This window comes from Pan troglodytes, chromosome 18 (assembly GCF_028858775.2).
Source record: "Pan troglodytes isolate AG18354 chromosome 18, NHGRI_mPanTro3-v2.0_pri, whole genome shotgun sequence".
NCBI classification, from domain to species: Eukaryota; Metazoa; Chordata; class Mammalia; order Primates; family Hominidae; genus Pan; species Pan troglodytes.
In genome coordinates, this window is record NC_072416.2 from 51,206,594 (window position 1) to 51,219,928 (window position 13,335).

Genomic DNA, 13,335 nt, shown 5'->3' on the forward strand with positions numbered 1-13,335 from the left:
TTTGTTTTTCCACAAAGGACCGTCCTCCTTCTAATATTTGGAAGAAAATAGATCAATCCAGGGACTATAAAAATGGCAATCAACTCAGGGAATATCAACTGGAAGGACTCAACTGGCTCTTGTTCAATTGGTACAATAGGTATGTAGTATATCTTAATAAGAAAAATTATTTTTTTAATGTGTGCCAAAATGTGTCAAGTAAAATAGATACTGTTGTTGCTATATTGTTATTGTTATGAAGTCTTCATTATTTAAAGTGAGGTTACCTCAGGAACATATGTAAATTGCAACTTAGGTTTCAACTACAATTGTTTTCTTTAAATGTATACCAATCAGAATAGAAGAAAGTTGGTATGTTGATTAATACTTAAATTTGAAATACCTTTCCAAGAGTCCTAAGAAACCTTCTGTGTTATATAATGCTTTTCAGCTTATCAACCCGTACTACTGTCTGCCAACAATCAGTTCGAGTTAGTGAGTTATGAGCAAGGTATACTTATAGGAATTAAAGCTCTATCATTTAATGTAAATTATCAAAGAAGTAGGTTGTCAGCAATAGATAAGGAATGGAATATAAAATATGGGAACCTGTAATTAATTACCCCATTTTTATTATCTGTTTTTCAAGGTTTTCAAAATGCCTTATAGAATATCTTACATTCTTTTTTGACATGAAAAGATAATTGCAAAAGAAGTAAAAAAATGTTACTGCGATTGAGAAAGCATAGTAGTTACACATGCAAAAGAGCAAATAAAGGCACTACTGTTAGTAAGAATAGCAAAATTTGATGATACTTTTATTCAGAATCATTTTTAATCATTTTTACTTTTCACGTGAGTCTTCTGAATTGTTATGCTTAGTGATGGTGAGTCATGGACTCAGTCGATGGAAAGAGGCCTGTTACCCCACAGTGCTCTTTTCCCTGATTTATATTTTCCAAATATTAATCATCATTTTTCCCAAGAGAACCATCTAGGAAAAGTAGTTGACAAAACATTTTTTTAACTTGTCTTCCCTCATCAGTACCCTTTCCCATCTCCTATATTGCCTGTTTTAACTTTTCACCACTTTCTTGAAGCCCTTTATCACAGTTCTGCCCCCTTCACTCTCTGTATATGACTGCTTCATAGAGAAACCCGGGGATGGTAGGTAAACTCATCCAAGTTCTTGCTTGCCTTCATATCCAAGCCTACAGATGTGTTAATATCTTCATCCACAGTTATTCTTACCACTGCCCTCATGTATCAGACATGCCATCTCATCTAGTCTTCTTAGAGCCTTAGAGCCTTACTTCAATCACTTATCCTTCTCTTTTATATCTCCAGGCCATCCCTGAAGACTATTGCCATCCCTTCAGTCTATGAACAAATTTGAGTTTAAAATAAACCTTCTCTTGGCTCTGCTTCTCTCTCTCTCTCTTTCTCTTTCTGTCTGTCTCCCCATTCCCCCCACCACCACCACCACTGCCCCCACCCCAACTCCCCTGCATTCTCTGAAACTTTTAACTTTCCAAATCCATGAAATATTTTTCAGCCCTAATTTGCTCTCTGCTGCATTGGTTAGTAGTTGGTACTCCTTCCTTCTTTAAACATTCCCCTCACTCTGAACTCCAACAGTTTCCACAGTGTGACTCTCTCCTAGCTCTGCAGTACCTGTGACTATTCCTTTCAATAGTCTGCTGGTTCTTCCTCTGCCTGCCCTGTAGATATTGTGTTTGCCTGCCTTGGGTTCTGTCTTTAGCTCTCTTTTCATCTTACGTTTGTTCTCCCTAAGCCATATTCTATACTCCCCGTGCCTTCACGGGGAGTCCCATACTTTTCAATCTAAGGTCTTGAACTCTGGGCCCATATTTTTATTTGCCTCTTGCTACCTGAGTGTCTATCTCAATGATTCTTTAAACACAACAGATTAAAAATTAATATTATTTCCTGTTTCTTCCCCATCAAAATTGTTCTTCCTCTGTATTTTCCATCTTGGTTAATAATAACACATTCATTTAGTCACCCAAACTGAAATCTGGCTTCACCCTACACCCCATACTTTGGTAACTAGGTCCATTTTATTCTAACCCATAATTAATTCTGGAAAGTTCTCTCCTCTTAGTTTCTCCTCTCTTAGACCAGGTGCCCACACTTTCTTCCCTGCACTTAATGGTACTTTCCCAGTTACTGTCCCAACTTCTAGTCACCTCAACCTCTAATATCCACAATAGCACCAGAGTAAACTTTAAAATACAAACCTAATCTTATTGGATTTGTTTGAAGAGTTCCAGTAATTTCCATTGCATAATAGAATGGCAAATGTCTTCTATTTATGACCCTACTTACCTCAATAATCTCTCTTCCTTTTACCCTCCCCTCCAAACCATAGAACAACTTTTGGTCCTTCAGTTCATCATGTTCTTTACACTTCTGCTCATTCACTGTGCTCTCTGGCAAAAATCCTACTCATTACTGACCTCCTTTCTGAAAGAGGTCTTCTCTCATCTCTTCTAGCCAGAGTTGAGGCTTACTCTTTTGAGCCTCCATAATAAACCATGCTGATGATTCTTAATTGGCCACATATCATAATCATCTGTGAAGCTTATTTTTGAAATTATAGCTGATTTTATCCTATTCCATACTCATTGAATCAGAATGTATAGGGGAGGGGCCTGAGTATCTGTTTGTTTTCAAGCTTTGTAAGCTCTTCTGATGTGCAGCCACAATTGAAAACCAGTGCTTTATCTGTGCTTCAGTGATAGCACATTGCATGACTATTTATTTATTTGCATGTCAGCTTCTGTAATAGATACACACCCCTGAAAGGCACAGAACATGTTTTATTTCTTTTGTATCCCATCTTCTCATACTGTCCTGAGATACAGAAGGTATTTATTAAATGATTCCTGAACAAATAATATATTGAGTTGGCCTTGCCCTTCCCTTTTCTTTTTTAAAAAATCAGACATCTAATGGGTGGTATCCTTATTTTGGAGCTGTAGAAATCTTTGTGCCTTTGCAGGTTTATAATAAAATTGTAATCTTAAGCCTACCCTGCACTTAAGCAACTTTTACATTTTTATAAATGCAACTATTTTATTTGATCTTTGATTATTTTTGTATATTTATCTTTAAAGTATAGAAAAAAACCCCAGTGTATGCATGGATAATGTATTTGTTTATTTCAGACGAAACTGCATCTTAGCAGATGAAATGGGTCTTGGCAAAACTATTCAATCAATTACATTCCTCTATGAAATCCTTCTGACTGGTATAAGAGGACCTTTCCTGATTATTGCTCCACTTTCTACTATTGCAAACTGGGAGAGAGAATTTCGTACGTGGACTGATATTAACGTTGTGGTTTATCATGGGAGCCTGATTAGCAGACAAATGATACAGCAATACGAGATGTACTTCAGGGATTCACAGGTGTGTTATTGATTATTTTGTTTGTTGTTTGAAAGGTCAGGGCTGAAAAAGATAAGCATTACCTACCAATTATTTTCAAATTTAGGATACATTTTAATTGCCTACCTAGATCTTAGTTTAAGTTCTTTTATTCATCATTTTTATTTTACAGTAAATTTGAGTAGCTGAAGAGAACAATGAGAAAAGTCAATTTAATGCTGTAGTTCACTATAATGAAGTATGCAGATTTAAACAATGCACGAGTTTCATTGTAATCCTTAATTTTTCAACTAGAATAATAATTTTACTAATAGTTTTTAAATACACATTAGATTTATTTTTAGGGTATTAACTGTCTCTGATCATTGTCCAGCTTTTTTCCCATCATTTAAAAAATTTAAATCTTCACTAATACCACAGGCTTAAATGCCTGTTGAGGTGAGACCATAGGTTCTCTTTCATGTTCAATGGATTTTTATTTTAGACATTTTTTAAAATGTTGTTTGTTTTGCTTACCAAAACAGGTATACCTCCATCTTTTAGGAATGATGATTTCAGTACTCTAGTGGTTTGATGATGTTCCTCTCTCCATGTATTTTAGAGGAGCATTTTCTATTTTACTTTGACCACTTACTCTTTAAGAAGGGATTTCCTATCCCTTCTAAATACATAGATCGTAAAATAAAGAGATGACACCTTAAGAATTTTCTAGCAGAAAGTTAAGACTAGAAAAGATAGGCCAGGCATGGTGGCTCACACTTACAATCTTAACACTTTGGGAGGCCGAGGTGGGAGGATTGCTTGAGGCCAGGAGTTCCAGACCAGTCTGGGCAACATAGCAAGACCCCATCTCTACGAAAAAATTAAAATATTTTTTAAAAAAGAAAACATTCAAGTTATGGTTTTGAATGTTCATATGAATCATTTTATTAAAATATTTCAATAAAATCAATAAATTCACAAAAAAACTGTACTTTTTAAATGGAAAAGGTTTATCTCCTGGCACCCTACACTAAAAGCACTTTAGTATTTTTTCTTTCCCTCATTCTGTTGTTCTAAAAGGATCATTATAATACATGGCCAGGTTATGTGATATGATAGAGGTTGAAGTAAGGTAATGTGCATAGCCTTCTACTTCTGTCTTCCAATGATAACTGATTTTCTACCTGTTTGAGCCCAAGAGTTTGAGGCCGCAGTGAGCTGTGATCACACCACTGCACTGAAGCCTGGGTGACAGCAAGACCCTGTCCCTAAAAAAAGGAAAAGAATCAATCTATAATCTAATTAAGATATCATGGACTCCAAAGGTGCAAAGGTGACTATTTTCAATTGAAGAATAATTAATTATAGAGATGCTTAATTTCGTATAAATGTAATTGTTTCAACCTTGGAAGTAGGAAGCAAAATGAGGTTACAGGAACAAAATCAGTTAATTTATCCATTTTCAAACTCTTGGGCTTAAGTGATCCTCCCAAGTAGCTGAGACTGCAGGAGTGCATTTCCACACCTGGCTAATTATTTTATTTTTTGTGAAGATAGGGTCTCAATTTGTTGCCCAGGCTGGTCTCGAACTCATGTAATCCTCCCACCTCAGCCTCCCAAAGTGCTGGGATTACAGGCAGGAGCCACTGCACCTGGTCTAGTGTTTCATTATTCTTACTCGTACATTTGTAGAATTTTAGAGCTGTATGTTGTCATAAAAATGATTTAATTTGACATTCTCATTTTTTATAGAAAGCACAACTAATATCTTGAGACTTACAGAGATTTTTAACAAAGTTACAATTTTAATATATGTGTCACATGAGTTTGGCATAAATATGATAGCCAAAAACCTGGAAGATTCTTGATATGTAATAAACTGAATTGTATATATTAAATATTGTATTTTTATGATAAATGTTACAAATTCTAGATATATATTACCTAAAGAGGTTTTAAATTTCAAAAGATAAAGATGTCCTCTATAATGAAATAAATAGATCTGTACTTCAAATACAGAAATAACTTTTAGAATTAACTCTTTTAAATATATTTTCATATAAATTAAGTGAATATTTAACTTCTTTTTTTTTTTTTACATTATCAAATAGCTTGAAATAACAGTAGTACTAAAATCATGCTAAAATTTTTCTAAATTGCCCTGGGAAAAGTAATGGAAGTGATAAACTAATAACCACAAACATTTATCAAGTATTTAACATGTGCCAGGCATTATGCTAAACAGTTTACATATATTATTTCACTTAATCTTTGTAATATCAACCTTGTAAAATAGATAGTATTATCTCCATTTTACCCATGAGAAAACTGAGGCTAAAGAAGTTGCATAGATTGCCCCAAAATCACAGTGTAAAACCAGGATTAATAAACTCAAATCAATCAGATTCAAGAGCCCTTGTTATTAAACACTGTGATATCAACTTAACTGAATATATTATATCCCAGGTTTTTAGAGCTGTATAAATGCCAGAGATTTATAATTTATACCTATTTTAATAATATTCTACTGCAGCTATTATTCAACTTAATGGCCAGTATACACAATTAATATTAACTGACCTAAAATTAATTAGGTTAATATTAATTAAAATCTAAGAACATCCAACTGTTCTTATCCCTTCTTTTCACTTAATACCCAATAGCTTATGTTTTCAACCCTGTTTAAACACTCTCTTCACTTAGATTCCAAGACTTCATCCTGTCCTACATCACCACTTATTGTTTCTCAAGCCCCCTTTATTGGTTCCTTCTTATCTTCCCTATATCTAAACTTTGGGGTAACCCAGAGCTCAGTCTTCAGACTCTTTTGTGTCTGCACTCATTATCTCACATATTTGATTCATACACATAACTTTGAATACCATCTGTACTGCTGAAATTCCTAAGCCTGTATCACCAACTGTAAACTCTTTCCTAAATTCCAGAGTCATATCCAAATGCCTTCTTAACAACTCCACATGGATATGTCTAATAGATGTCTCAAAATTAACACATACAAAATCAAAATCCAAAACTACTTCTTTTTAGTAAATAACAACATGAACTTCCAGTTGTTCAAGCTAAAATTTTTAGAGGTAAATTTGAGGCCCTCCTCTATCTCACTCCATACTTATCCATTGGGAAATCCTGTTGGCTCTACTTTCAAAATGTATCTGGAACTGACCACTTCTCATGAACTCCAATGAAGATTTCTTGCTTGCATTACTATGGCAGCTTTTTAACTGTTCTCCATGATCCTGTCCTTGGCCTCTCCAGACAGGTTTCATCACAACTGCCAAAGGGACTTTTTAAAAATTTATGTGAAATCAGGACACTTCTTACAAATCCCTTCAATGGTGTCTTGCTCAGAGCCAAAATCTGTTATCACAGTTTTCAAGTCCCGCAGTCGGCTGCATCCCCTCCGCAACTCACTGGGTTTCAAACACTCTGGCTTTCTTGCTGTTATCTGAATGCTGCCAAAGATACTCTTAACCTTAGGGCCTTCATACTTACTACTACTTTTACCAAGAATGCTTTCTTTTATAGATCTCTAGATATCAACATGACTTCCTCCCTCATCTTTAGATCTTTCCTCAGATACCACATCGCAATAATGGTCTCCCAACCACTCTATATAAAAACTGCAGTTGTCACCTCCAACCTTATACTTCTTATCCCACATCCTTGTTTTATTTTATTCCACAGCCCTTATCTCTAACTTACTTTTTAAAAAATTATTTTCTTAATAACTATGTCCTGCATTTGATTCAGTAGAATATAAGTTCTAATTGGATAATTATTTTTATCTGTTTTGTTTACTGCTATATCTCCAGCAACTAGAACAGGGTCTAGCACATAGATACTCAATATCTGCTGAATAAAGTATTTGGATGGCTAATTATTCACTATTTATTTGCTATTATATTTGTGAACTCATTGGTGTAAGTAATAAGAACTAATACTGAAATCTCATTGGCCAGATTTTATCATGATTATTTCTTGCCCAAAATCATTATAATTCTTAAAAATTATCATACAACATTTTACCAAGAAATACTTATTTGGATACAATTATGAATAATATAATTATGTTGGCATAATGTTTAACAAGATTATTGAACACGGCAATATAATACAGTTTCAATGATAAAAGTTTTCATTGTAAGGGAGTGTCTGCATGTGTAAAAATTTCATTAGAAATGTTTTATAACATGTTATCTGATGCCATTTGACAGGAATAAAAAATATGCAATTAAAATATTCCAGCAAATAAATTATATTTGATCATTTCTAGGGGCGTATCATTCGAGGAGCTTACAGATTCCAAGCCATCATCACCACTTTTGAAATGATTCTTGGAGGCTGTGGAGAGCTTAATGCAATTGAATGGCGATGTGTGATTATTGATGAAGCACATAGGTTAAAAAATAAAAATTGTAAACTCTTAGAGGGCCTGAAACTCATGAATCTGGTAAGTAACTTAATATTATCATTATGACAATTGAGTTTATTAGATGTATAGTGAAAGGTTATAGAGTTAATGCTAAAATTTTTTCTTTTTAATTTTAGAGTATAGTACATCTGAATCTTATCTGTGATAATTGAGATTTTTTGGGGGGCCTTAATTTGTAAGAAAAAAAATTCTGTTTCCTACGACTTCAAATTTTTTAGCTCTTTCCTTCAAAAAGCATTAGTAATTAATTTTTAAAATGAGACCTCTATAGAGTATGTACTATTTAAAAGAAAATAAGACCGTAAGTTTTTGTTTTGTTTGTTTGTTTGTTTAAGATGGAGTTTCTCTCTTGCTGCCCAGGCTGGAGTGCAGTGGTGCGGTCTCCACTCACTGCAACCTCCACCTCCCAGGTTCAAGCGATTCTCCTGCCTCAGCCTCCCAAGTAGCTGGGATTACAGGCATGTGCCACCGTGCCCAGCTAATTTTGTATTTTTAGTAGAGATGGGGTTTCTCCATGTTGGTCAGGCTGGTCTCGAACTCCCGACCTCAGGTTATCCACCCGCCTCAGCCTCCAAAAGTGCTGGGATTACAGGCGTGAGCCTGTAATTTTTTGTATTTTTAGTAGACTAAGACCATAAGTTTTAAGCCATGAATTACTTAATAAAAAGCCCCTCTACCAAAGTTATATTATTCAGATCATTTATGGTAAAAAGTCCTACACACTTCTACATGTTTAACATATGTTGGTTATAATTAATAGTGGGATTTCTTATAGTCATCTTTTTGTTAGTGTGTTTGCTTCTTTCAAATGAAAGCATTTTTTAAACATTTGATTTTTAATTAAGATCACATAATTACTACATGAGCACTTGAACAAATAATTCAAATACAAAGAACCACATTCTGTAAAAACTTAAAGTTTTGCTTTTTACTCCCTGTCCATCTATGCCACACACCCAGTTCAACACCTCATTCCAGTATGGTTTCCTGTTTATCTTTCTGGGCCATTTGCTGCCATATACATAATGTGCAGATTCGCAGATACATACACAAATATTTAGCATGGGAATTTAAAGGTTTTGTCAAATAAAATTTTAAATAATTTGTACTACCATTAAAAATATTCTATGTTTATTTTCTTCTTTTACTATTCTGTTTAATTTTTAAGGAATTGTAGTTTCAAAGCATATTTCTTTTTTTTTTTTTTTTGAGACGGAGTCTCACTCTGTTGCCCAGGCTGGAGTGCAGTGGCATGATCTCAGCTCACTGCAAGCTCTGCCTCCCGGGTTCACGCCATTCTCCTGCCTCAGCCTCCTGAGTAGCTGGGACTATAGGTGCCCACCACCACGCCCGGCTAATTTTTTGTATTTTTAGTAGAGATGGGGTTTCTCCGTGTTACCCAGGATGGTCTTGATCTCCGACCTCGTGATCTGCCTGCCTGGACCTCCCAAAGTGCTGGGATTACAGGCATGAGCCACCGCGCCCGGCCTCAAAGCATATTTCAATTAGACCTTTACGTTCTTGGATTGTAACCTCAGTGATTTGATAATTCATTCATGTTTACAGAGTTAAATGATGATCATCCAAATTATAAATGATGAGCACTCTTTGGTATACAAATTACCATACCAAGAATGTTTGAGTACAAAAGAAAAAATGCCCTCTTTGTTCTTAGAATGTTGATTTCTTTTTTTCTAAAATTATTTAGAATTTTTAAAGGCACGAATAGCATACAAAGTGAAGCATTTCAGAATGATACAGAGTTTTTAAAAAGTGATTGGGAAAGTACATTCCTAAAGATTTGTGGGTAGAGATGTAGTTTTTTGAGTTAACTCTTGAAAATTATGAGTGTGGGTACCGTGGCTCACACCTGTAATCCCAGCACTTTGGGCTTACTTGAGGCCTGGAGCCCGAGACCAGCTGGGTAACATAGTAAGATCTCATCTCTACAAAAAAATATTTTTTTAATTAGCCAGGTGTTGTGGTGCATACCTGTAGTCCTAGCTACTCGGGAGTCTGAGGCAGGAGGATCCCTTAAGCCCAGGAGTTCAAGGTTACAGTGGCACCACTGTAATTTATTCTAATCATTGTAATTATGTTGTATGTGTAATGCTGAACTATGATGGCATCACTGCACTCCAGCCTGGGTGTCACAGCAAGACCTTGCCTCTAAACAAACAAACAAATATATATATATACACACACACACATACATATATATATGTATATATAGTCAGAAAAATATTTGCATATTGAACATTCAATAATCTCAGTCAGCTTTCATATAATTTTAGTACTGTGATGTTTGATGTGAATTGTTCTCACTTTTTGTAGGAACACAAGGTGCTTTTGACTGGCACCCCTCTCCAAAATACAGTTGAAGAACTATTTAGTCTTCTTCACTTTCTTGAACCCTTAAGGTTTCCTTCTGAATCAACATTTATGCAAGAATTTGGGGATCTGAAAACAGAGGAACAGGTATCCTATTGCTCTTTGTAAATACATTCATCGCATTTCTAATCATTGTAATTATTTTGTATGTGTAATTAAATGCTCGCTTATGTTATATGTCTTTTTATCATTTTTTATTCAGGTACAGAAACTTCAGGCTATCCTGAAACCAATGATGTTGAGACGATTAAAAGAAGATGTGGAAAAGAAGTTGGCACCTAAAGAAGAAACCATCATTGAAGTAGAACTTACTAATATTCAAAAGAAATACTACCGGGCTATCTTGGAAAAGAACTTTTCTTTTTTATCCAAAGGAGCAGGACAAACTAATGTACCTAACTTGGTCAATACCATGATGGAGCTCAGGAAATGTTGTAATCATCCATATCTTATAAAAGGTAGCTAAAAAAGATTACAACAAATATGTTTTTTCTTGCAACAAATAATAATGAATAAATAAACAGAACACACTATGGCTGTAGTGGCTGTTATGACTCTCCACTGTGATATTCTAAGGAATTACAAGTGTTACAGAATCAGAGGCAATGTGAACTGCTTTGTTACAGTGACTGATGTTAACACACCAGCTTACGACAGCAGCAGTTTGTTCAGTATAATTTGGACTAGAATTTGTCCTCTTGTTTAATCCTCCTCATAGGCAAAGACAGCAAAGCCCATTTTTGGGGCTTCTGCATTGCCATTTTTTTCCTGGTTTCCTTCCAGTCAAGATACATCAGTTAGTGTTTCAATTCTTGTGCTGTAATAATGTTACTTTTTAAGATCTTATCAGGTTCTTTCCCAGTGTTCTCTCTGTACAATGTTTGGGTTTTTCACTTATTCTTGGGAATATACGCCTCTCTACTCACTTTATTCAAGACAACTGAAGTCTCTTGTAGTTATAGTACTCTCTTATGGCTAGACAGGCTGAGGAAAGGAATACAGAGAGCCTCTTTAATTCTGATTTGGATTATCCGAAGGAAGTATGCATCAAGCACCTGTAACATGGCTTTCATTTTAATTTATTCTCTTCTTTCTTTCTTTTTCTGTGTTTTTTTGTTGTTGTTTGTTTGTTTTTGTTTTTGTTTTAAGATACAGTGTCATTCTATCACCCAGGCTGGAGTACAGAGGTGTGTTCATAGCTCACAGTAGCCTCAAGCTCCTGGAAACTGACCCTTCTGCCTCAGCCTCCTTAGTAACTAGAACTAGGCATATGCACCACCATACCCAGCTGCTTTCTTTTTTTTTCTTTTTGGTAGAGATGGGGTCTTGTTATATTGCTCAGGCTGGTCTCAAACTCCTGGCCTCAGGAAATCCTTCTGCCTTGGCCTCCCAAAGTGCTGAAATGACAGGCACGAGCCACTGCACCTAGCCTTAATTTTTTCTTGTTTCCTTGTTTTGATGGCTAACAAGATGCCCATAGACACATCCAGATCAACTATGATCATCCTTCAGTGATGACCACTGTTATGATTGCTGTTTAAATATTAGATATTTAAAAATATATGTGTTTACTCAACTGAGTTAGGACCACAGTTTTATTTTTTCCCTAATAGCATTCATTAAACATTTGGCAAACATAAATTTATAAAAGGCATTATGCCAGGTATCTGAGGACATAAAAAGATGTTTAAGACCTTGTCTATGTCCTCAATGGAATTACAGTCTGGTATTGGTGGAGGTTCAGCAACAAGCGTAAATAATTCTAATAAAAGCAATGTACATGCCATTAGAAAATTATGTTACAGAAGCACACAGGAGCACTAATTGTGATTAAAAGGAAAGCAATTGGGAATTTCCTGCATTTGCACATTGCTGTTATCTTCTCCTATTTCTTTGACAGGTGCTGAGGAGAAAATACTTGGAGAATTTAGAGATACTTACAATCCAGCTGCTTCTGATTTTCATCTTCAAGCAATGATCCAGTCTGCTGGTAAATTGGTCCTTATTGATAAATTGCTTCCCAAAATGAAAGCCGGAGGTCATAAAGTGCTCATCTTCTCTCAAATGGTTCGTTGCCTTGACATTCTGGAGGACTATCTCATACATAAAAGGTAAAGCATACTGAATTTACTGTGAATTATGCTAAGTATATGCTATTAAGATTTGTGCAGCACTGTAATGTAAATGAACTTTACTCATATCTTTCTCTTTGCTAGATTAGAATAATGCATTCAAATTTATAAGTAAAGATTGTTTAGGATTATGTGTTATATTTTCCTAACCTGCATATGTCGCAATATTAGATGTGCCTGAGGAGTCCAATTAAGAAAAGCTTGCAAATAAATATTTGTTTACCCAGGAATGGGTTTAAAAATGTACATTTTACTTGATTAATAAACGTTGTGGATGAAACTTTAAATAGATGTATATTTACAACAGTCATCTTCAAAATTGAAAAAAGTGATTCAAGAACTTTGGATCTATTTCATTGTTATAATTAGAGCCTTAAGTTGTGGGACTTTTATTCTTATTATATACTATATAAAATTTGTTCATGCTTTAATTTTTTCTGATTTGTTTCAATGTGGGTTTTTTGTTTTGTTTTGTTTATTGGTACATCACAATAAGATAGTGTTAAATATTGTCTAATCAGGCCGGGTGCGGTGGCTCCCGTCTGTAATCCCAGCACTTTGGGAGCCTGAGGCAGGCGGATCATGAGGTCAGGAGATCAAGACCATCGTGGCTTACACGGTGAAACCCCCGTCTCTACTAAAAAAAAAAAAATACAAAAAATCAGCCGGGCATGATGGCGGGCACCTGTAGTCCCAGCTATTCGGGAGGCTGAGGCGGGAGAATGGCGTGAACCTGGGAGGCAGAGCTTGCAGTGAGCCGAGATCGTGCCTCTGCACTCCAGCCTGGGCGACAGAGCGAAACTCTGTCTCAAAAAAAAAAAAAATTGTCTAATCAGTAATTAGGCTAATTATCGTAGGGTATTTTATCAGACCATTAGGATTCCATCTGATAGTAACATATTAATGTAAAAGAGAATCAGAAATTTCAGCTATAGATTTTTTGTTTGTTTGTTTTTGCTTTGTTGGTTTTTTGTTTTTTTTTTT

General features: G+C 35.2%; 1 protein-coding gene across 38 annotated transcripts in view; it reads left to right on the forward strand.

Moving 5' to 3' along the window:
• The window catches only part of CHD9 (chromodomain helicase DNA binding protein 9), a 272,245-nt gene that overhangs the window by 179,980 nt on the left and 78,930 nt on the right, over positions 1-13,335 (forward strand). For all 38 annotated transcript variants that reach the window (XR_010152345.1, XM_009430786.5, XM_054668389.2 and 35 more), the window contains 6 exons: positions 18-139; positions 3,171-3,414; positions 7,670-7,846; positions 10,163-10,306; positions 10,422-10,677; positions 12,120-12,330. Coding sequence is in view for 37 of the 38 variants with exons in the window: in XM_009430786.5 (XP_009429061.2) it covers positions 18-139; positions 3,171-3,414; positions 7,670-7,846; positions 10,163-10,306; positions 10,422-10,677; positions 12,120-12,330 (1,154 nt within the window). In the remaining variant the exon portion in view is untranslated. The remainder of the gene's footprint in view (positions 1-17; positions 140-3,170; positions 3,415-7,669; positions 7,847-10,162; positions 10,307-10,421; positions 10,678-12,119; positions 12,331-13,335) is intronic.